This window comes from Loxodonta africana, chromosome 4 (genome assembly GCF_030014295.1).
Source record: "Loxodonta africana isolate mLoxAfr1 chromosome 4, mLoxAfr1.hap2, whole genome shotgun sequence".
Lineage (NCBI taxonomy): Eukaryota > Metazoa > Chordata > Mammalia > Proboscidea > Elephantidae > Loxodonta > Loxodonta africana.
Window position 1 is genome coordinate 9,107,281 of NC_087345.1, and position 24,674 is coordinate 9,131,954.

Sequence of the window (24,674 nt, forward strand, 5' to 3'; positions counted from 1 at the left end):
AAAGCACGGTGAGGATATTATTCCTGGAGCAGAGAGACCCCCAAACGCAACGGCTGAAACGCTACACAGCCACCCCTTCTTCTCTTTGGAGACGAGCCCCCACCTGCTGGGCTGTGGGTTTGCCGCAATCCAAGGCGCAGCAGGGAGGCGCCCTCTGACGCACGTGTGGGTTTTGTTTCCAGAACCCCTACTCTGCCTTCTTTAAGATGGACACCGACAGGGATGGCATCATCAGCACCCAGGACCTGCACAGACTGCTGCTGCACCTCCTGTTCAACCTGAAGGACCAGGAGTTCGAGCGTTTCCTGGAGCTTCTTGGCTTGAAACTCAGCATCACCTTAAATTTCCGGGAGTTTCGGAATTTGTGTGAGAAGGGATCATACAGAAGCGATGACCCACCACAAAGACTCATCAGGTAAGAAGGCGGCATCTTTATACCCGCCAGCCCGCGCCAGCCTGAGTCCAGCATTTCTGCGGGTCCAAGGAGGCAGACAGAGAGCGGAGCTGTCCCACCAGAGCAACGGGTTTCCTTGTCGGTGGCTGGAGAGAAATCACAGCAGGAACAGGCCAACCCTGTGTGTGTCGGAGTAGAGCTGTGCCCTCCAGGGTTTTCAGTGGCTAAGTTTCGGGAAGTACAGTGCCAGGCCTTTCTTCCGAGGCACCTCCAGGTGGACTCGAACCTCCAGTCTTCCAGTTAGCAGCTGAGTGCGTTAACCATTTGCAGCACACAGAGATTCTGTAGAAAGGTTGAAATGGATTAGAAAATACAGCTATAACCTTATCACCTGTGAGCATCATTTTTCTATTTCATCCCACTCATTTTTCTATGCACATAAGTTTATATATTGTTGTTGTTAGGTGCCGTTTAGTCGGTTCCAACTCCTAGTGACCCTACACGACAGAGTAGAACTGCCCCATGGGGCATCCAAGGAGCTGGTGGATTCGAACCGCTGACCTTTTGGTTAGCAGCCTAGCTCTTAACCACTGCCCCATCAGGGCTCCATGCATTTACGTTTTTTTTTTCTTTTTATAAATCTGGGGTTAGATGATACTCTTTTTACTCGGTTTTTGAGAACTCAGCTTCCAAGACCTTTGTGTTGTAATGTGCATGACATTTCAGCTCCTTAACGTGACGTTGGCCACCGGCTGTCCACTGCAGTGCACGGACTCGGCCTGGTCCGTGCTGGTCAGGGGAGTGCAGCCCCTTTCTGCAGGAACCGATGCTGCGTCCCTTCTCCTCTGGGTGTGTATCTGACTGTAGGTGTAAGTTTGGCTCGTCCCGCCATCTGCTTCCAGAGATGCAGGGATCTCTTCCAGCCCCTCCCCAGGCAAGGTTCCTCCCCAGGCCCCTGCCCACCCAAGCTGACCTCCCTCACGGTGGGAAGGGGAATTTCAGTGTCCTGCATGCCATCCCCACTTGCTTCCTCCCCTTTGTCTCTGTAATGGTGGATACTCGAGAAGGCAGTGACTGGGCTTGACGCCCAGTGCGGCACCTGTGGCTCCCTGTGGGGATTACTGAATGTCCCCGGGCATGAATGGAGTAGCCACTCAGCCCCTCCTTGACCATCACTGTAATACTTCATTAAAACGCCAGCAGGCACTGTGATAACACAGAGGTGTGTTTTCTGATATAGCATGATCATAATATTCACTGTACTGTTTTGCCCTCGAGGCACTGGCAGCCCCGAGGGTCTCCAACAAGCACCTGTCCTACCCACACAGGGCGGCTCCCCTGGAGGGCAGCAACGCCCCAGAAGCCACAGTCACAGGGCTAGACTGTCATGACGCTTGTCTGGCTGCAGAAGCCCTCTGATCTATCACTTTAATTTGTTGCCCCTGTTCACATGTTTTGGGAAAGTAGCTTTAATTTTTGTCTGTCCAAAAAAACCAGCAAATATAACTATGGTCTCTCCCTAAGAAGAGTGATCGTGGGACACGTGAGTTGGACACTGTTTCCAATTGCTCGGGTCTGAAGAGCTTTAATGTGGGACTTGATTGCTTGACATTAAAACAATACAAATTCTTCCCCCCCAAATTTTTTTAGAGAAGGTATGCAGAACGAACATGGAAAATTTCAATGACAAGGCCCAATCCTCCCATTCAAATGACTCGGCCTTCTTATTTGTATTTATTTGTTCATTCATCAAGCATTTACTAAATGTCGACTATGTGCTACACGTTGTCCTGGGACCGGGGGTGCAGAGATGAGTAAGATGCAGACTCTCCCTTTGAGGAGCTCACGGTTGAATATAAGATGACAGGAACAAAGAGAAATAACCCACTGCCATCGAGGCGACTCCGACTCATGGCAATCCTATAGGACAGAGTAGAACTGCACCATGGGGTTTCCAAGGAGCGGCTGGTGGGTTTGAACTCCTGACCTTCTTTCTGGTTAGCAGCCTGAGCTCTTTGAAATAAAAGAGTGATTAGTAAAGTATGTCTGCTTTGAGCATTGTGGTCTTTCAAAGATTCATCTGTGTGGGATGAAATTGACAACATCTCGAAAGGCTAGATGAGAAACTTAGGGGGCAGTGACCATACGCTGATGGTGGTGGAATAAACTGGAAAGGGACCACGAGAATGGTTGCGAATATGAACACTGTAATCAGTGTGGCTGAGTTGTACATGTAGGATTTGTTGAACTGGTGTATCCTTTGCTGTGTATATTTTCACGCACACAAAAATAAATAAAATAAAAAGAAACAGAAGGGTAGCTAAAGTGCTATAGGAGAGTAGAAGGTTGGGGCTCAGTCGTCTCAGGTTCTCAGGCAATGTGGAGACATCCAAGCTGGGTCTTGAAGTGTGAGTAGGGTTTTATCAGATGCAGGCTACAGGAAAGGCTGTTCAAGGCCAGGGAACAGCATTTGCAAAAGTACAGAGGCGGGAAAGGGCACATTCGGGAAATGGAAGAGGAGAGTGTGCAGCAGCCATATGCCCAGAGGGCATGGTGACCAGGGGGCCTGGAGCAGCAGGAAGGCCGGGCTGGGTAGTTACCCAAGTGCCCGAACGAGGAGTTCACCCTTTTTCTGTAGACAAGAGAGTGAGGAGGTCACAGCTGTACTTTAGAAAGATCTTTCAGCAGCCCCAGAGTGGAGGAGGAACTGAAAGGGGGAGAGGGTGGAGCCCATAGAGACCTGTCTTGGGCCCTGGGGCCTGAGGGAGAAACAGCTTTGAGACCTAGGCCAGGCGCTACATTAGAAAGTCAAGCCCACTTATGGACCAGACCTTGTGCTTCATGACGGTGTATCTTTTAATATCCTTTAATAATTAATACTGTCTGATTTTACAGACACAAGAGTTGGGGCTTATAGAAAAGTTAGTGACTCATCCAGAGGGGCACAGTGATGGATGGTGGGGCAGGGATTTGAACCCAGGTGCCTGTTGAGAGTGGTGGTTTTCTGCCTAGAGAACCTGTCTTCTTTGTCCCTCCTCAGCCTCCCTCTTTCCACCTAACAAACCTGGGTGCCGTCCCTTCTTCAAAGCCTTCCTGCCCTCCCTGCTGGGCTCCTCTGCCCTCTGGGCATTCACTTTGCTCTTGCGTCATTGACATGCAGTACTTTTTAAAACTGCGAGGGCTCATAATTTTGTTGAAGACAGGGCGGCCATTTGTTTGCTTCATAACTGCAGAACTTTTTCATTTTTAAATTTGTAAATACCAATTAGAGTAATAAGTACAATGACTCGCTTGATTTCTACACCATCTATTCCCTTCCAGTCACCTTGTTAAAAACACACTTGCCTTGACCATTTACCCAGTTAAAAACCGTAATTAGTACATTTTCATGCACGAACATCAGAAAAGATCAAAGAATGCTGTCCCGTCATGTGTCCTTTAAGCAAAATTAGACGGTCAAGGCTCTTGTCAGAAAGTATTGCCTGATCAGATCTTTCCTGTTGAATGGCAAACTGAGTGAAAACACAGAGTTTCTTTTTTCCCTGAAATACTCATCAGTTCTTGAGTTTGAGAAAATGTATCTGGGATGTTGCCCTCTAAAGACTCACAGATTGAGATGTGGCTTCGACAACCAATTTCATCATCATCCTTGGAATCTAGTTATTCTTTATCTGCATTCATCTTCTGATTCAGTTAATAATTCTGAAACAACCTCCTCTGTCAATTTTCCTCCCTTTGCTACTTGGGCATAAAATAAGAATTCTGAATTTTCCACTGTTCAGTGAAAGCTGAAGGAGTCTGCAGATATGGCTTCACTATCTAGTTTTATAACTTCTTGAAAGATACTGTAATACTTTGGGCAGTGCAGTAAGAATACTCAAGGATAGCATCACAGTGGTGATCAATTTCAGGATTTCATCATTCTGCTAGGCGATTCCATCTTATTTTTGTTTTATTACTTTAGCCTTTTTTAATTAATTTTTTTAGCATAGTTGGTGTCTTGGTTATCACGTGCTGCTATAACAGAAATACCACAAGTGGACGGCTTTAACAAAGAGATATTTTTTCTCTTACAGCCTAGGAGGCTAGGAGTCTGAATTCAGGGTGCCAGTTGCAGGGGAAGGCTTTCTCTCTGTGTCGGCTCTGGGGGAAGGTCCTTGTCATTAACCTTCCCTTGGTTTAGGAGCTTCTCTGCTTAGGAATCCCGGGTCCAAAGGACAGGATCTGCTCCCAGCGCTGCTTTATTGGCGGTAGGAGGTTCTCCTGTCTGTCTGCTCACTTCTCTCTTTTATATCTCAAAAGAGGTAGATTTAAGACGCAAACTAATCTTATAGATTGAGTCTTGCTTCATTAACTTAATTGCCTCAACTCCTGCCTCATTAACATCATGTTGTTGTTGTTGTTAGGTGCCGTTGAGTTGGTTCCAACTCATTGCAACCCTATGCACAGCACAATGAAACACTGCCCTGTCCTGAGCCATCCTTAAAATTGTTGCTATGCTTGAAGCTTGTTGTTGCAGGCACTGTGTCAGTCCATCTCGTTGAGGGTCTTCCTCTTTTTCGCTGATCTTCTACTTTGCCAAGCATGGCGTCCTTCTCCAGGGACTGGTCTCTCCTGATAACATGTCCAGAGTACGTGAGACAAAGTCTCACCATCCTTGCTTCTAAGGAGCATTCTGACTGTACTTCCTCCAAGACAGATTTGTTCACTCTTTGGCAGTCCACGGTATATTCAATATTCTCTGCCAACACCACAATTCAAGGGCATCCATTCTTCTTCGCTCTTCCTTATTCATTGTCCAGCTTTCGCATGCATATGAGGCGATTCAAAACGCCATGGCTTGGGTCAGGTGCACCTTAGTCCTCAAGGTGACATCTTTGCTTTTCAACACTTTAAAGAGGTCTTTTGCAGCAGATTTGCCCACTGCGGTACGTCTTTGTATTTCTTGACTGCTGCTTCCGTGGGAGTTGATTGTGGATCCAGGTAAAATGAAATTCTTGACAACCTGAATCTTTTCTCCATTTGTCATTATCTGGCTTGTTGATACAGTTGTGAGGATTTTTGTTTTCTTTATGTTGAGTTTTAATCCGTACTGAAGGCTGTAGTCTTTGATTTTCATCGGTAAGTGCTTCAAGTCCTCTTTCAGCAAGCAAGGCTGTGTCATCTGCATAACACAAGTTGTTAATGAGTCTTCCTCCAATCCTGATGCCCCATTCTTCTTCATATAGTCCAGCTTCTCGGATTATGTGCTCAGCATACAGATTGAATAGGTATGGTGAAAGGATACAACCCTGGCGCACACCTTTTCTGACTTTAAACCATGAAGTATCCTCTTGTTCTGTTTGAACGGCTGCCTTTTAATCCATGTACAGGTTCCTCATGAGCACAATTAAGTGTTCCAGAACTCCCATTCTTCTCAATGTTATCCATAATTTGTTATGATCCACAGAGTTGAATGCCTTTGTATAGTCAATAAAACACAGGTAAACATCCTTCTGGTATTCTCTGCTTTCAGCCAGGATCCATCTGACATCAGCAATGATATCCCTGGTTCCATGTCCTCTTCTGAAGCCAGCCTGAATTTCTGGCGGTTCCCTGTCAATATACTGCTGCAGCTGTTTTTGAATGATCTTCAGCATAATTTTGCTTGTGTGTGATATTAATGATATCGTTCAATAATTTCCTCATTCGGCTGGATCACCTTTCTTGGGTATGGGCATAAATATGGATCTCTTCCAGTCAGTTGGCCAGGTAGCTGTCGTCCAAATTTCCTGGCAGAGCCGAAACAGTGCTTCCAGTGCTGCATTCCGTTTGTTGAAACATCTCAATTGGTATTCCATCTTTTCCCAGAGCCTTGTTTTTTGCCAGTGCCTTCAGCGCAGCTTGAACTTCTTCCTTTAGTACCATTGGTTCCTGATCATACGTTACCTCCTGAAATTGTTGAACGTTGACAAATCTTCTTGGTATAGTGACTAGTGACACTGTGTATTCTTTCCATCTTCTTTTGATGCTTCCCGCGTCATTTAATATTTTCCCTGTAGAACCCTTCAGTATTACAACTGAAGGCTTGAGTTTTTCTTCAGTTCTTTCAGCTTGAGAAATGCTGAGTTCATTCTTCCCTTTTGGTTTTCTATCTCCAGGTCCTTACACATGTCATCGTAATACTTTACTTTGTCTTCTCGAGCCCCCCTCCTTGAAATCTTCTGTTCCGCTCTTTTACTTCATCATTTTTTCCTTTTGCTTTAGCTACTCGACGTTCAAAAGCAGGTTTCAGAGTCTCTTCTGACATCCATTTAGGTCTTTTCCTTCTCTCCTGTATTTTTAAGGACCTCTTGCTTTCTTCATGTATGATGTCCTTGATGTCATTCTATAACTCATCTGTTCTTTGGTCATTAGTGTTCAACGTGTCAGATCTATTCTTGAGATAGTCTCTAAATTCAGGTCGGATATACTTGAGGTCGAACTTCGGCTCTTGTTGACTTGTTCTAATTTTCTTCAGTCTCACCTTGAGCTTGTGTATGATGGTTTGATCTGCAGTTGGCCCCTGGCCTTGTTCTGACTGATGATATTGAGCTTTTCCATCGTCTCTTTCACAGATGTAGTCCATCTGATTCCTGTGTATTCAATCTGGAGAGGTTCAGATGTATAGTCACCATTTATGTTGGCAAAAATAGAGGTATTTGCAACGAAGAAGTCATTGGTCTTGCAAAATTCTGTCATGTGATCTCCTGCATTGTTTCTGTTACCAAAGCCATATTTTCCAACTACAGAGCCTTCTTCTTTGTTTCCAACTTTTGCATTCCCATCACCAGTAATTACCAGTGAATCCTGATTGCATGCTTAATCAATTTCAGACTGCAGATGTCGGTAAAAATCTTCTATATCTTCCTCTTTGGCCTTAGTGGTTGGTGGATAAGTTTGAATAGTAGTCATATTAACTGGTCTTCCTTGTAGGCATATGAATATTATCCTATCACTGACAGTGTTGTACTTCAGGATAGATCTTGAAATGTTCTCTTTGATGATGAAGGCAACACCATTCCTCTTCAAATTGTCATTCCTGGCTTGTAGACTATATGATTGATTCAAAATGACCAGTGCCAGTCCATGTCAGCTCATTAATGACTAGGATATCAATCTTTATGGTTCCATTTCATTTTTGATGATTTCCAATTTTCCTAGATTCACACTTCATGCATTCCAGTTTCCAATTATTAATGGATGTTTGCAGCTGTTTTCTTCTCATTTTGAGTCATGCTACATCAGCAAATGAAGGTCCTGAAAGCTTTATTCCATCCACATCATTAAGGTCACCTCTACTTTGAGGTTGCAGCTCTTCCCTAGTCATCTTTTGAGTGCCTGAGGAGCTCATCTTCCAGCACTATGTCAGACAATGTTCTGCTGCTATTCATAAGGTTTTCACTGGCTAATTCTTTTCAGAAGTAGACTGCCAGGTCCTTCTTCCTAGTCTGTCTTAGTCTGGAAGCTCAGCTGAAACCTGCCATGGGTGACTCTGCTGGTATTTGAATACCAGTGGCGTAGCTTCCAGCATCACAGCAACATGCAAGCCTCCAGAGTACAACAAACTGACAGATGCGTGGGGGATAGAGGTCGGATTCACAACACATAGGAAAATCACATCAGATGTCAAAATCGTGGTCAACTACACAATACTGGGAATCATGGACTAGCCAAGTTGACACATTTTTTGGGGGTATACAATTCCATACATAACAGTTGGGAACAATTAACGAGTAATGATTAAGTGTTTCCTAGGATAATGAAATATAATAAAATTAAGATCAAGATCATTAAGACTCCATAATGTATCATAGATATATAAAAGAATCCAATTCTAAGATAGAATGAGTTTTATTCTATTAAGAAAATAATTTTTTTTTCCTGTTTTTTGGAAGACCTCTAAGAAAGAATAAAAGTCGTGAATACCAACCCTAGGTCCATTATCAGGTTAATTCTGGCCTCATAGAGTTTATTTAGTTGGGAAGTCTTCCTTGTTCTATTTTCTGCATTGTTTAGAATCCGTATTATTTTTTTCCTTAAATACTTGATGGAATTCAACAATAAAACCATCAGGCTCTGGAGTTTTCTTTGCTGGGAGATTTTTAACTATAAATTCAATTAATTTAATAGTTATAGGACCATTGGAAACTCTGTGGGGCAGTTCTACTCTATCCTGTAGGGTCGCTATGAGTCAGAAACGACTTGACAGCAACGGCTCAGGACCATTCACGTTTTCTATTTCTTCTTGACTCAGTTTTGGTAATTCGTGTCTTGTAAGAAATTGGTTCATTTCATCTCAGTTGTCAAATTCGTGAGAATAAAGTTGTTCATAGTATTTCTTGTTATTCTTTTAATGTCTGTGGGGTCTTCAGTGATATCCTTTTCTTCATTCCTGATGTTGGTAATTGGTGTTTTCTCTGTTTTTATCTTGATCAGTTTAGCTAAAGGTTTGTAATTTTCATTGATCTTTTCAAACAACCAGCTTTTGGTTTCATTGATTTTTAGCTGTTTTTCTGTTTTCAATTTCATTGATTTCTGCTCTTATCTTTATTATTTTCTTCTTTCTGTTTGCTTCAAGTTTAGTTTGCTCTTTTTCTATTTTATTAGGTTGGAAACTCAGATATTTTTCATCCTTTCTTTTCTAGTATAAGCACTTAAGGCTATAAATTTCCCACTAGACCCTGATTTACCTGCATTCCACAAATTTGTATCTGTTGAAGTCTTTATTTTCATTTAGTTAAAAATATTTTCTAATTTCCCTTGAGTCTTCCTCTTAGACCCATGGATTATTTAGAATTGTGTTGCTTCAATTTCAAAATACTGTGTGTTTTCCAAATATCGTTCTGTTATTGATTCCTAATTTAATTTTCTTCTGGTCCGACAACACACTTTGTATGATTTTAATTCTTTAAATTTGTTAAAGTTTGTTTTGTGACCCTAGACATGGTCTGTCTTGTGTACTTGAAAAGAATGTGTATTCTGTTGTTGGGTGGACTGTTCTATAAATGCCAGTCAGGTCAAGTTGGTTGATAGTGTTCTTCAAGTCTTCTGCATTTTTGCTTATTATCTGTCTACTTGTTCTATCAATTACTTAAGGAGGAATGCTCATGTCTCCAACAGTAGTTTTGAACTTATCTATTTCTCCTTTCAGTCCTATTAGTTTTTGCTTCACATATATTGAAACTCTGAGAAAAATAGTATATATATATTTTTTTCAGTTTGGTTTATTTCCCATCTGTAGAGATGATGGAAACCCTGGTGGCATAGTGGTTAAGTGCAATGGCTGCCAACCAAAAGGTCAGCAGTTCAAATCCACCAGGTGCTCCTTGGAAACCCTATGGGGCAGTTCTGCTCTGTCCTATAGTGTTGCTATAAGTCAGAATCAACTTGATGGCAAAGGGTTTTTTTTTTTTGGTTTAGAGATGATATCTGACACCACACACACTCACATGTGTATACACACACACACACACACATACACACACACACACTTTATCTACCTGAATTTGCCTGACAGACTTCTTCCTTTTGAGCCATAGGGACAAAGCTGTAATTGGCAGTCTCCAAGTTACTAGTTACGTTACAGATAGATTTGGTCTCTCAGAAATAAGATAGCCGAAGTGCCAAGAAACTGAGCCCTCAGCTGGAGAAGTAAGCATCCTAGAGCCAATAGCCACAACCTGAAATTCATGCAGACCCCCTTTCCAAGGAATACTCTTGAGACCCTTTCCCTCAAGGGTTGAGTTCTAAGAAAAGGTAAAGGAATTGGTGGGGTTTCCCAAGGTACCCCCCATCCAATGAGAACCCTTTTTCCCACCCTTTCTAGAAGCTGGAAACACACCGGCTTGCTCTCCTTCCTTAAGGAGGCTTCCTGCGGGCTTGTAAGCTGCAGAATCCCCTGAAATAAGTCTGGATGTTTCTGCCTTTCTCTCTGAGGGAGGAACAGGTACACTGAATGTGATGGGTACTCAGGAAGGCTTTACCTTGCTCAAAGGTCGCAGCCTGCCTGGAGAGGAGAGGCAGTGAGAAGGCATGGGGTCATGCAGCTGTGAACCCAATGGTCTCAGAAAGGAAAAAAAAAAAAAAAAAAAGGCAGAGGAGGGAAGAGTGGGATTTTACATTTACAGGAAGGAATGTTTTACTGGGGTTTAAACTTCATGGAGGCCTGTACGTTTGAAGCAGCTTCTTAGGCTGAAGATCAGCCAGTCATGGCCGACTAGTCTTGCTCCTGAACTGGGTGAGACCAGTGAACTAGCCCAACCTGGCAATTTCCCCACCCCCTTCATGCCTTACCCTCTCAAGCTGCTGTAGGGGGCAGCACTTTGGGCCCTTGATTATGGGTCACTAAGGAGCCACGGGGAGCCCACACCAGCTCCAACAGCCCCCAGACCTTTCTATTTTAGGTTTTGCAAAGGCTTCTCCAGGATTCTCCCCAGGATTGAAGGGCAGTTACCCCTGTACCCTCTTTCCTAACATTCATCTCACATGTCATCATCTGGGTCTGACTTCCCCACCAGACTCTCAATTCTATGAGTTTGTCCTATTTTACTGCCGAATTCTTAGGTATTCACTTAGAGCAGGTGCTTAATAAATATGTTCAGTGAATAATTACATCCAAGTCCTGTGTGGGGAGAGGTAAGGGACTCCAGAGCACAGGTGGGATCAAGGCTGAGACCCTCTGCTCAGCCGAGAAGGGGCCAAGTTTGATCTTCCTGCATGAGTTCTAAGAAGTGACTCTTTGAGGCTTGGCGAGCAGACTGTGGGGCAGACAGAACTCTAGAGGCAGGCCTGGGCCTTACACAGACCCTGATGCTGACTTGGAGACACTGGGGAGTTAGTCCTGGCCCAGGGCCTTGAAAGCAAGGAAAGTCTTACCCAAGCTTTGACCCAGGAGACTGCCTTTCCCCAACCCTTCCCTGTTTTCACAACTGACTGAGGCAGCCCAGAGCAGAGATGAGGTGTGGTCAGGGGATCAGGAGACCTAAGCTCTGGTTCAGACACTTCCATCTCCAAATTAACTCTGTCACCTTGGACAAGGCACTTAATTCCTATGGGCCAACATGGTTTTCTCACCTGTGATGTGGCAAGACTGCCCAGCTAACCTGCAGGGTGGATCAGGACTCTTAAATCCTATGAGTCTATAATAAAGGACACAGGTACCCCCAATCCAATGAAAAATAGTATGTTTTAGTTACCCAGATATTTGTCATTTCTGCTGCTCTTCCTTTATTTTCTGAAGTACCAAGTTTCTCTCTTATCATTTTCCTTCTGCTGAAGAACTTAGTTGTCTTTTAGAGAAGGTTTATGGGACACAAATATTCTTAGTTTTCTTTTATAAGAATATCTTTATTTCTCCTTCATTCCTAAAGGATGTTTTTGCTGGATATAGAATTCTGGTTTGACCATTCTTTTGTTTCAGCACTGTAAAAATGTTGCTTCAGTGTCTTCTGGCTTCCATGGTTTCTGATGAGATATCTGAAGCCATTCAGATAGTTTTTCCCCTATGTGTAATGTGTCATTTTTCTCAGGCTGCTTTCAAGATTTTTTCTTTATTCTTGGTTTTCAACAATTTGATTATGGTCTGCTTGAGCATGGTTTTCTTTGAGTTTATCATTTTTGGGTTTGCGGAGCTTCTTGAATATATAAATATAGGTTTTTCACCAAATTTAGGAAATTTTCAGCCATTATTTCTTCAAATATATATTTTCCATACCAATCTTTTTCTCCTACCTTTTGGTATCCCAGTGACATGAATGTTAGACCTTTTTATTTTGTACCACAGGTCCATAAGACTATGTCCTTTTTTCTCTCAGTTTTCCCTTTCTTGTTCAGATTGAATTATTTCTCTTAATCTATTTTCAAGTTTACTGGCTCTTTCCCCTGCCTTTCCCATTCCACCACTTAGCCATATACATTGAAAATTTTATTTCAGTTGTATTTTTTAGTTCTAAAATTTCTATTTGGTTCTTTTTCTTAATATACTGTAGCGTCTGTATCTTTGCTTAGAAATTTTATCTTTCCATTCATGTCTAGGGTGTTCGCCCTTACTTCACGGGTCATGCCTATAATAGCTTCCTTAAAGTCTGATAATATCAACATATGGATTATCCTGGGGTTAGTGTCGTTGATTGTCTTTTGCCTTGAGAGTTGTTGAGATTTTCCTAGTTCTTTGTATATCAAGTAATTTTTGGATTGTATCCTGGACGTATTGAATGTTCTGCTATGACACCCTGGGTTCTGTTAAAATCCTCTGTAGAATGTCGATTTATTTCTTTATTTTTAGTAGACAGTCAACCCAATTTAGTTTTAAATGTAAGTCCCAATTTGCCTTCTGTAAACTGTGGTTTTGGTGTCAGTTTGGTTTTCAGAGACATCACAGCATAATTCAGGCCAGATCTGTGTGTGCACCACCCAGGCCAGTCTGGTATCTGTTAATAGTCTGTGGCCTACACGGTAGTTAAGGTCTGAGAGCTTTGCTGTGCTTTTTTGTGTTATTCCACACATGTACAGATCAAAGATAAGCCTGGGATGTCTGCATAGATTTGGAGAGTCTCTTTTTCATGTCTCCCCTCTCTATGATTTACCTTCACACTCTCCAGCCCCCTGGGGTCCCCTTTCTTGGCCTTCTGGATAGAAAATCTTGGATTTTACCCTGTAGGGTCGCTATGAGTCGGAATCGACTTGACGGCAATGGGTTTTGTTTGATTTTTGGGTACTGTTGTGTACTTCCCATGACTGGGTCTGCCTCCAGGAGCAAAGTGGTGAGAGAAAAGAGAGAGGGAGAAAATAACATGAATCACCCACACACATGGATCACACGGGCTCCTTCTGATCAGAGAGAAGATTTCCTCTCAGAGTCTTAAGCACCTACTTGGCGGCTGCTGTTGCTGCCACAGGAAACCCTGGTGGCCTGGTGGTTAAGAGCTACGTCTGCTAATCAAAAGGTCAGTAGTTCTAATCTACCAGGTGCTCCTTGGGAACTCTATGGGGCAGTTCTACTCTATCCTATAGAGTCACTATTAGTCGGAATCGACTTGACGGCAACAGATTTGGTTTTTTGGGGGATTGCTGCCACCACCACGGAAGTGCAGTTTTGTGACTGGACTGGCCTTGGATCTGGACTGGGAGATTAAAAAGAGAAAAAAAGGAATCCCCCCACATTGCTTGTACCCCTCTTGGCTTTCCCCTGGAGCTTTTCTGTCTACATCTACTTCACAATTCCAGAATCAGGATTTCCGAGTCTAAGCTGGGAGATATGGGAGGAAAAAAACCTATGAATCTTACCACTGTATCAGCCATCCTTCAAGTTTCTATTTTCCTCCCCATCTTCCTCCTATTATTCACTTTTTAGTATCTTCAGAGAGTTACATTTTGTATCCTGTCCCAGCTTTTTAGTTGTGATCAGTGAGAGAGATGGGGTGACGTGCTCCTACTCCATCTTAACTGGAATCGGAAGCCCATCTCAGGACCCTAGCACTGCCTGGAGCGCGGTTCCTGACAGGTTCACATGCCGCCTCCTTATCGCTTGTGTCTCAAAGAGGCTTCCCGGCTTTCCCAGCTAAGGTGCCCCCCTCACATCCTTCTCAGTCACTTCCAGCACTGGAGTTACCCGATTCAGTTTTCCATGTGTTTGTAGTATGTTTCTCCCCATCAGAGTGTAAACTCCTTGAGGACGTGGACTCTGTCTACACTGTTTGTTATTGTGTCTGCAGGGCTACAGCAGTGCATAGTAAGTGCTCAGTGTGTTTTTGTGACCGACTGCTATAGAGGGTGACTGGTGGTCAAGGTCCTAAAGAGCCAGGCAGCAGGAGAGGACATCAGTAACTATCGGAAGTGTTTGGAGTGAAGCAATGTAAATAGGTCCTAGAAAAGCCTTCTGATCTCTCTAGAGGGAACGGTGATGTAAAATGGAAAAGGGAGCAATGGATGGGAAAACCAGTAGGACTCCCTGGCGTGAGCACAGATGACTAACGAAATGATTGAGCCTTATGGCCTAGAAAAGAAATCATTTGTAAAAGGGCTGTTTGGATATGTGTTTAGATACTGAGATCAGTTTGGACGCGTTGACTTTACTCAGCTAGCACATGCCTCTCAAGGTCTCCCTCTGTGAGAGAACTTCTGGGGATGTCCAGGTGAGACCCCTTGGCGCTGGTAGGCTTTAGGAGGCATCTAAAGGAGAAGGCAGAGGAATATATGTCATTATGATGTACAGCCCTCTTAAACAATAGTTGTGAAAATGCAGCACAATCCCATCAGCCTTCCCAAACCTTTGGTGTTAAGGTCATGATAGGAGACCTTTGGATGGTTGACCTTTGGATCCCTTTCCACCCTGGAAATTCCATGATTCTGTGAAGTCCAGTAGGCAGTTGGAGAGAGATGGAAGCGAAAAAACCCGGGTGAGATTAGAGTACTAGTGGTACAGTTTTATGGGTAAACAGCAGCGACATGGTAGTTGGAGACACGGGAAGGGATGACCTCTCAGAGGAGTAATAAACTTTGGGGTAGGAGTAGCGAGAAGGGGTAGTGAAGGGGGAGGGACTGGAGGTGTACACCTGCCGGGCCCCATGTTAGGTGTGCATATCTATCATGTCGTGTAAAGAACAGTGTCATGAAGCTGATTGAAGAGAGGATGGATGGCTAAGAGTGTCACATGTAACAGAGAAGTCAAGAAAGACCACGTAATTTGACAATAGAGAGGTAACTGGTGAACTTAAAGAACGAGGCTCTCAGTAAAGGGAGGTGTGCCAGCAGTGGTTTACCTGTGTGCCCCACCACCTGGCATCTGCCAGGAGACAAAAGGAAACCGGGCAAGTCCTCATTTGTTCCACGTCATGGATTGAATTGTGTCCCCAAAAAATGTGTGTCAACTTGGCTAGACCATGGTTCCCAGTACTATGTGATTGTCCACCATTTTGTCATCTGATGTGATTTTCCTATGTGTGGTAAATCCTGCCTCTGTGATGTTAATGAGGCAGGGTTAGAGGAAGTTATGTTAATGAGGCAGGACTCAGTCTACATGATTAGATTCTATCTTAAGTCAACCTTTTTTGAGATATGAAAGAGAGGCGCAAGCAGAGATACAGGGGGACCTCATACTACCAAGAAAGCAGTGCCAGGAACAGAGCACGTCCTTTGGACCCAGGGTCCCCGTGCAGAGAAGCTCCTAAACCAAGGGAATATTAATGACAAGGACTTTCCCCCAGAGCCGATAGATAAAGCTTTCTCCTAGCACTGACACCCCGAATTTGAGCTTCTAGCTTCCTAGATTGTGAGAGAATAAAGTCCTGTTTGTTAAAGCCATCTACTGTGCTGCTTCTGTTATAGCAGCACTAGATGACTAAGATAGTCCACTTAAGCGGCAACACAGGATGGGTAAGGAGACACTGCCCACTCTGCAGCTGGTTCCCAGACCCTGCCATTCAAGAAAATGCAAGAAATTTCGTTTGCCAAACCCTGGGAGTCAAAGGTTTCTGTCATTCACCCAAGAGTGCTGCTTTGAACTTGACCCTCTCCATGTGATACCTGGGTCAGTAGCACAGTGGAGGTTTCTAGGGTCATGCTGGCCACCGTGAACGTAGTGACCAGTAGGTGCCGGCAACTGTTGGCCATCGAGGAATTTGAGGTGTGGTCCAGGATAGCTGTCTGAGAGCAGTTACAGTTCTTAGAATTTAAATGAGAAGCCACATGGGTAGCAATGATTACTCCATAATTTGCTGGTTCTCGTAACTGAACTGGCTTGCTGTCTGGTTTTAACATGAGTGACAGTGTGTAACATCCCAACAGGGCCTTCTCGGAGAGGCCGAAGCTGCAGGCCCTAAGCTCCCGGGATCTCGCACGGTACCAGCGCTCCCTCAGTGCCGGGGCCCATGGTCTGCACTTGTTGAACTGAAACAGGGACCTCGGATGGAAAGAGGCTCCTCAGAGCAGGATGAGCCAAAGGCAGCCCTCACCATTGCAAAATGTAACAGTTAACGGCTCTCTTCCTATGAAGAGTGAAGTTCATGGAGGCTACAAAAACTATATAGCTCCAGATAAAAACGAAATTAAAAAAATATTAAGCATAAAAAATAAAGGAAAAATATTTTTAATTAAAATGATAGTGAGAAAATCTAGGCTGTGGCATCAGAGAGACTTGGGTTTGAATGCCAGCATTCCCAAGAACTAGCTGTGTGATTTTGGCACGTTCCGAACCTCTCCAAAACATCGTTTCCTACCGCAAAATGGGATGGTGATACCAGCACTGCTGTGAAGAAGACTCAAGAGGGGTCTGCACATCTGGTGACTGAGAGTCCCGGCACCTCCTGGTCACCACGTTCGTGGTGGCCTGCATGACCCTAGAGGCCCCAGTGTGTGACTGACTGGTGTATCACATGGAGAGGGCCAGGTTCAAAGCCTGTCTTGGGTAAATGACAGAAAGCTTTGACTTCTAGGGTTTGACAAACAAAATTTCTTAACATTTTCTCAACTGGCAGCATACTAAGTGATGTTAGAATTTTTTATTTTTTTCTTCATTAGCGGTTCACATGTAAGTTCCTTACAAGCAAAATCAAATAGTACTTATTAAAAAGCTTTACGTGGGGCTTGTTTTCTGTCTCCCCACCTGGGTTTTCTGGGGTGCCTGGAGGTGAAATTCATACAAGGGTCTTATGGAGTCTCGGTCACGTGCCCTTTATTCACTGTTAGGCAAGACACATTTATCACTCACATGTGCACTTGAAAAAGTGGGGGTTCTGAGCAGATGCACAGATGTGGCCTCGTCCAGGGGCAATTGGCGTGGTCCTGTGTGCTGTCCACTCTGCCAGAGGACGACCTTGAGAGCTCTGCTAACTGCAGGGGGAGAGACTTTGGGTGCAGATCTGTGTGTAGAGAAGCTTGAGTTCCTTAAAGTGGAGTGATACCCGAGGGAGCAAGGCAGCTCTGGGGAAAGAAGTAGCAGTGGGGTTTTCCAACATTTTTATTTTCCCCTGGTTTGTTTCATGGAGCTCTGGTGTGTGTGTGTGTATGTGTGTGTGGGGTGGTACAGTGGTTAAGAGCTCGGCTGCTAACCAAAGGTCAGCAGTTAGAATCAACCAGCTGCTCCTTGGAAACCCTACAGAGCAGTTCACTCTGTCCTACAGGGTTGCTACGAGTCACATTTGACTCAAGGGCAATGGTTTTTTTTTTTTTTTTGGTGGAGCAACAGTTAAGTGCTCGCTTGTTAACGGAAAGGTTGGCAGTTCGAACCCACCAGCGTCGCTGCAGGAGAAAAACCTGGCATCTTCTTCCTTAAAGATTACAGCCTAGGAAACCCTATGGAGCAGCTCTACTCTGCCCTACTGGGTTGCTGTGAGTAGGAATTGACTCAAAGGCACCCAACAACAGCAACAGTTTGTTTTAGTGAATGGGAAAATCCAGGGGCATCTCAAATTTCTCTATCCACCACTTCACTGTGCTCGAACTCAGGGTCTTTATTTAGTGCCCTCAGTTTCTATCATTTGAGAGTAAATATAATAGAAATTTGATCATCTTTCAGTCCTACAAGCCCAACCTTTGGAAATGAGCCGAGACTGGAAAGTCTGTAAGCCGTGTCCCGCCCTCGTTCCAGAACTCTTTGCTTTAGTCTGTATTTCACTCCAACCTGTCAATTCAGAAATAAGAGCTTTCAGTTGTTTTCTTCCTAAAACACTTAATGTTATATCATGTTTTTTTCCGCTCTGAGAATCAATGAGCCCTATTTGTTCGGTGAGCTGCAAAAAAAAAAAAAAAAAAAAAAATGTCAAATAGCATTTATCTGAAAATAAACCAGGACTTACGAAATTTAAGAAGACTTCGCTAACATGCAGCTGGGAAAATCTGACTGTATTTTGGGAATTAAGTTAGACCAGATGTGAACTAACAGACTCTAATGGTACTTTGAAACAAACGGGGGCTGGGGGAACCCCTGGGGAGATTAATGAGCCCTTTAGATTTAAAACGCAGTTATTTATTATTTCTTAATTTTTTTCTTTCAAGACCCAAACAGAAGGTTACGGATTCAGAACTAGCTTGTGAGCAGGCTCATCAGTATCTCGTCACTAAAGCGACAAACAGGTGGCCAGACTTGTCGAAGGTAAGAAAGACATTTATTTCCTTAAAAGGCAAGAAAATCTATTTTGGTGTTTCAAGATCCCTGGGATGATCAAACTGTTTAGACCCAGCCGCCGAGGTGGGAAAACAATTCTCCTACCGCCTTTTATTCTGCAAATACTTTCTCAAACTAAATTCCCACATTCAAAGTCAATGGCTGTCTAGAAAGAGAAGTCATTGGAGGAGTTCCACGGACAAAAATACGTGGCATTATTTCATGTTGGGTTGGAATTAAAATCTTAAGTGAAAAATATACGATACTGTTGGTAGCACAGTGGTTAACAGCTCAGCTGCTAACCAAAAGGTCGGCAGTTCGAATCTACCAGCCGCTCCTTGGAAACCCAGTGGGGTAGTTCTGCTCTGTCCTGTAGGGTCACTGTCAGTCAGAATGGACTCAACAGATACGGTCGTACTTCATTTTACACAATTGGAAGCATGCATTTTTAAAGTGCAGTTTCCTCCTGTCTTTCCAAAATTATTGAAAGAGAATTTGCCAAAATTACACAATGCCAATACCGTCTACCTGCAGCCGTGTGAATTGTGATCCTGGCATCAGGGAGAGGCTTCACTTATGGGACAATGAGGCTACACTTATGGGAACATGGAGGCGAGTGGGTGGAACTGGCTGCACCCAGGAAATCTAGGATGTGGGGTCCGCATTTCATAGTGCAACGAGGATACAATAACTTTAAAAGTACCTTGAAAACTGCCTCATGGAAGTATTTTCAGGGTATTTTGAAGACCGTCTCCACCGTGGTTCCCCCAGTCCTTTTCCGTCTATGTTCATGCCATCTGGACCAGATTTGACGTTCTGGCTGTCAAGTCGTGTCGGGTGCCAGGGCTGCATCTCCCCAGCACCATCCATTCCACTTCCGGACAGAGGCTGGGGGCGGAGGGAGAAGAGGGGCTGCGGGAGAAGAGGGGCTGCGGGAGAAGAGGGGCTGCAAAGGGAGCTGGAAGGAGCCAGGGACTGAGATGTGGGATGGACTCGCTGTCCTGTAGAATGGGGACGGCACTGGGGCCCCTGGCATAGCCTGAAGCTTGAGGCCAGGCCAGTCCTCAGGCAGCCCTCTGGGACCAGGGGAGCTGGGCAGATCTGGGCCTCTCCGCAGCTGGCCCAGAGCCTCCTCCCTCCCAAGGACAGCCCACACTCTCAGCCTCTTCCCCTTCTCCCTGCAGCCTCCCCTCCCCCTTCTAAGGCACCTGTCCCCATGGCCCCCAGGGCCAATTCCAGGCCCCTTCCCAGCTCCCATCCCATCCTGATCTGTTCAGCACTTGGCACTGCGCTCAGGCTTTGCACCCAAGGATTCACTAGTCAACAGTCAGCTCGGTCCTGCCTCACAGAGCACAAAGCGGTCAGTCCAGCAGCCATCAATGAAGTGGGGCGGAGCAGGGTGACAAGAACGGTGAGTGGGCAGGGGTCTTTGTTAATGAGGCACCCAATTCTGCCCTCTGGAGATGCTGGCCTTCCCAGGACTGTGCTCTCTGGGGCCTTCTCCCCTCCGCCCACCTTCCTGGGCTGTGTTTTCTCTCCCTGGCTGACCTCCTCTCCTCTCTGTGACTCTTGCTCCCCCGAGAGCCTCCCACCTCTACGTCTCCAGCCTCGGTGCCCTCGGTGGCTCAGTCATCTTCTACTTGATGCTCTGCAGAGCCCCAGGTTACCCTCACGGTGCTCAGAGGGACTGGAGGCCGAAGCACCCTGCTGCCAAAGCGGCACCTGGGGTCTCACATGCACCCCCTTCTCTTCCCGGACTGCACAGGTGCAGACATGGGAGGGGGAGAAGCAGAGGGCCATCTGGAATAAAGGGACTGGAGAGGGCCCAAGGGACGTGTGGAGGGAGCGCACCTACCCACTTGGTCCTGAAGTGAGCATTAGGCACCCCACCTGCACAAGACTGAGCAGCCCTGTGCGTCTTGTTATTACCGTGTGGACAGCTCTGTCGCTCCGCTGGTTCTGTCTTACGTCAAGCATTTGGGGAACTGGACTTGATTCTAAATCTGCAGGGGGTGCTATGACACACAGATCCTGAGATAGGCACTCCCCAGCCCTGCCCTTGACCTGTGGCCCACAGCTTCACAGGTAAGGAGAGAGTGTGGCCTTATCTCCCCTTGGCTGCATCCCGCACCTCTCAGACTTGCATCGGGTGCTTACCACACAGAACCTGTTTCTATCCAGGGGGATGTGTTCTGTAGTGAAGCTGCATGGAACTGGGGCGAAGATCCGGGTATTTAGTCATTTTCAAACAGAGTCGCCTGGCTGGCCGCGCAGCCACGCTAAGAGAGGGATGAACCCCAGCTGAAATCTCGGGAGCTCGGAGGAGCCACCCCACTGGAGTCGGCTTCCTGTGCTCATTTTGGAAAATAAGTCCGTGTGTTTCTTGAACAAACATTTATCATGAACCAATTATGTGGGAGGCACAGTGTGAGGTTCTAAAGACACAATGACAAAAAAGACACAGTCCCTGCCCCCAAGAGATCCGTGGTCCAGGGAGGACTAGAGACTTATGGCCTGAGCACAAGTGATCGCTATGAAGAAGTGGAGGTGTTACAGCAGATACCTGGCTTGGGTGTAGTGGGAGCGCCCAAAAGAAGAGGTGACTTCTGTTGAAGGAGTCAGGAAAGGAGGCACGAGTTAGCCTCAGAAGATGGGCAGGCATTTGACAATGGACGGTGGGGATGAGGAGGCTGTTGGTGGGGTGAACCAACCCATGGAAGTGGCAGACTGACTAGCTTGGTAGGAGCACGAATAGTCCAGCTTGGATGTGTCCAAGGGATTGGGTGGGGGTGGCTTCCAGTGCAAGGCAGGGCTGAGGCAGACGAGGCCAGCTCATAGCAGGCCTTAGTTGTAAGCGTTTAAGGGGACTTCTCTGGGATCCTTTCGACTTAGTACAGTGAAGTATGTAAAATGTATATGTACGGTTTAAATAATATTAAAGTATTCACCCATGTAACTGCTATCCGGATTAAGGAGAGAATATTGTCAATACCTTAGACTAAGGGTTGGCACGGTTCTCCTGTAAAAGACTAGATACTAAATACTCTGGCTTGGAGAGTCCCTTCTGACTCAACCACTCAAGTCTACCATGACAGCACACAAGCAGCCATAGACAATACATAAATGAATGGATGTGGCTGTGTCCCAATAAAGCATTATTTATAAAAACAGATGTTGTTGCTGTTAGGTGCTGTTAGGTCAGAGTTGGTTCTGACTCATAGTGACCCTATGTTACGACAGAATGAAACACTGCCCGGTCCTGCGCCATCCTCATGATTGTTGTTATGCTTGAGGCCATTGTTGTACCCACTGTGTCAGTCTATCTCGTTGAGGGTCTTCCTCTTTTTCGTTGACCCTCCGCTTTACCAGGCATGATGTCTTTCTCCGCGGACTGATCCCTCCTGATAACAAGTCCAAAGTATGTGAGACAAAGTCTCATCATCCTCCTTTCTAAGAGCATTCTGGCTGTACTTCTTCCAAGACAGATTTGTTCGTTCTTTTGACAGCCTGTGGTATATTCAGTATTCTTCCCCAACACCACAACTCAAAGGTGTCAGTTCTTCTTCGATCTTCCTTATTCCTTATCCAGATTTCACATGCTTATGAGGCAATTGAAAGCACCATGGCTCGGGTCAAGTGCGCCTGCCTTAGTCCTTGAGGTGGCACTTTTGGCTTTTTAACACTTTAAAGAGGTCTTTTGCAGCAGATTTGCCCAAGGCAATGTGTCTTTTGATTTCTTGACTGCTGCTTCCATGGGTGTTGATTGTGGATCCAAGTAAAATCAAATCTTTGACAACTTCAATCTTTTCTCCGTTTATCATGATGTGGCTCATTGGACCAGTTGTAAGGATTTTTGTTTTCTTTATGTTGAGGTGAAATCCATACTGGAGACTGTGGTCTTTGATCATCATCAGTAATAGCTTTCAGTCCTCTTCACTTTCAGCAAGCAAGGTTATGTCATCTGCATAACACAGGTTGTTAATGACTCTTCTTCCAATCCTGATGCCCCGTTCTTCTTCATATAGTCCAGCTTCTCAGATTATTTGCCCAGCATACAGATTGAATAGGTATGGTGAACAGATACAACCCTGACACACATTTCCTGACTTGTTCTCTTTGAAAGACTGCCTCTTGATCTATGTATAGGTCCTCATGAACACAATTAAGTGTTCTGGAATTCCCATTCTTTGCAGTGTTATCCATAATTTGTTAGGACCCACACAGTTGAATGCCTTTGCATAGTCAATAAAACACAGGTAAATATCTTTCTGGTATTCTCTGCTTTCAGCCAGGGTCCGTCTGACATCTGCAGTGATATCCCTGGTTCCACATCCTCTTCTGAATCTGGCCTGAATTTCTGGCCGTTCCCTGTCAATGCACTGCTGCAACCACTTTTGAATGATCTTCAGCAAAATTTGCTTGCGTGTGGTATTAATGATATTGTTCGATAATTTTCACATTCAGTTGGATCACCTTTCTTGGGAATAGGCTTGAATATGGATCTCTTCCATAGTTCCTACCAATCAATAGGAACTCTTAAACAGTAGTCTGGATACTAGTCTTTTGTAGTAGCAAAGATCGTCCCCCGGTTTTTGTTGTGTTCTCACCATCTTCGTATGATGTCTTGATAAAAATAAGTTCTCTTTGTTGTTGTTGTTAGGTGCCATCAAGTCAGTTCCAGCTCATGATGACCCTATGTACGCAGAGTAGAACTGCTCCATAGGGTTTTCAAGGCTGGGACCTTTTGGAAGCAGATCACCAGGCCTGTCTTCCAGGAGCCCTGCATGGGTTCAGACCATCAGCTTTTGGCCTAGTGGTAGAGTCCTTAACTGTTTGCATCACCCAGAGGGCTGTAACTCTTAAATTACCTATAAATCAACCAAAAAACCAAACCTGTTGAGGTTGAGTCGATTCTGATTCATAGCGACTCTATAGGACAGACTAGAATAACTGGGGTAACAGAGATCTCATTTTAAGAGGCACTGAGGCTGCTAATGCAAAGATCCAGAGTAAAGGAGCTATTTCTTGGATAGAGATGCTTCCAGAAGTTATTAAGATCCAGCACACCACATTGACTTATGCTTTCCTTGGGGGAAAAAAAATAAAATTAGACTTCATTGTTTTCTCTGCTGTTCCCTTCCTTCATATTAATAAATTTTAATGTAGTCAAATTTATTAGTATTTCCCTCCAGCTCTTGTTTAAGAAGTCCTGTCCTACTCAAAGCCATGAAGATATTCTCTTACTTTTCTCCTTTAGGAGCCTTATGGTTTCACCTTTCATACTTAGGTCTTGAAATCTGGAATGGGCTTTTTAGATGTGTTGTGAGGGAGGGTTCCAATTTCACTTTCTTTCATCTGGACACCCAGTTGTCCCAGCACCATTTATTGTGAAGTCCGTCTGTTCCTCTACTAATCTGCTCTGCCCTATGTGATGGTCCGTGGGTGTTTCTGGGCTCCTTATTCTTTTCCATTGGTCAGCTTGCCTGTCCCAACACCAATACCATATCTTTTTATTTACTTTAACTTAATAATAAATCTTAGTAGCACTGGCAGGCACATTCCTCCACCTTGTTCTTCAAGCGTTTTTCAACTAGTGCATCAAGTTCTACAAAGGAGGAAAAAACCTATTTGGATCTTTGTTTGGAAACAACATTTTTTTTACTGCAGCAAAATATAGAAACAAAACAGTTGCCATTTCAACCATTTTTGCGTGTACAATTCACCATGTTGTGCTACCATCACCACTATCCTTTTCCATTTTTTTTTTTTTTTCCATCATCATCATGGAAACTCTGCGTTCCTTAAGCAGTGACTTCTTTCTCCCTCCCACCTGCCCCTAGTAACCACTGATAAACTTTGGTCTCTATGCATTTACCTATTCCATATAAGTGGAGTCATATGTTTGTCCTCTTGTGACTGACTTATTTCACTGAGCATAATGTTTTTGAAGATTCTTCCATGTCAGCATGTATCAGACCTTCATTTCTTTTTATGGAGAGAGCACGTTTTGTTTATCTGTTCATCTATTGATGGTGACACTTGGGTTTTTACCTTTTAGTTTTTGTGAATAATGCTGCAATGAACATTGATGTACAAGTCTGTTTGAGTCCCTGCTTTCAAGTCTTTTGGGTAGATACCTGGGAGTGGAACTGCTGGGTC

At 44.6% G+C, this 24,674-nt stretch overlaps 1 protein-coding gene across 1 annotated transcript in view; it reads left to right on the forward strand.

The window, feature by feature from the left end:
• The window catches only part of EFCAB6 (EF-hand calcium binding domain 6), a 338,133-nt gene that overhangs the window by 185,562 nt on the left and 127,897 nt on the right, over positions 1-24,674 (forward strand). Inside the window, exons 18-19 of the mRNA XM_003419798.3 lie at positions 183-415; positions 18,407-18,503. Of these exons, the coding sequence (XP_003419846.2) occupies positions 183-415; positions 18,407-18,503 (330 nt within the window). The remainder of the gene's footprint in view (positions 1-182; positions 416-18,406; positions 18,504-24,674) is intronic.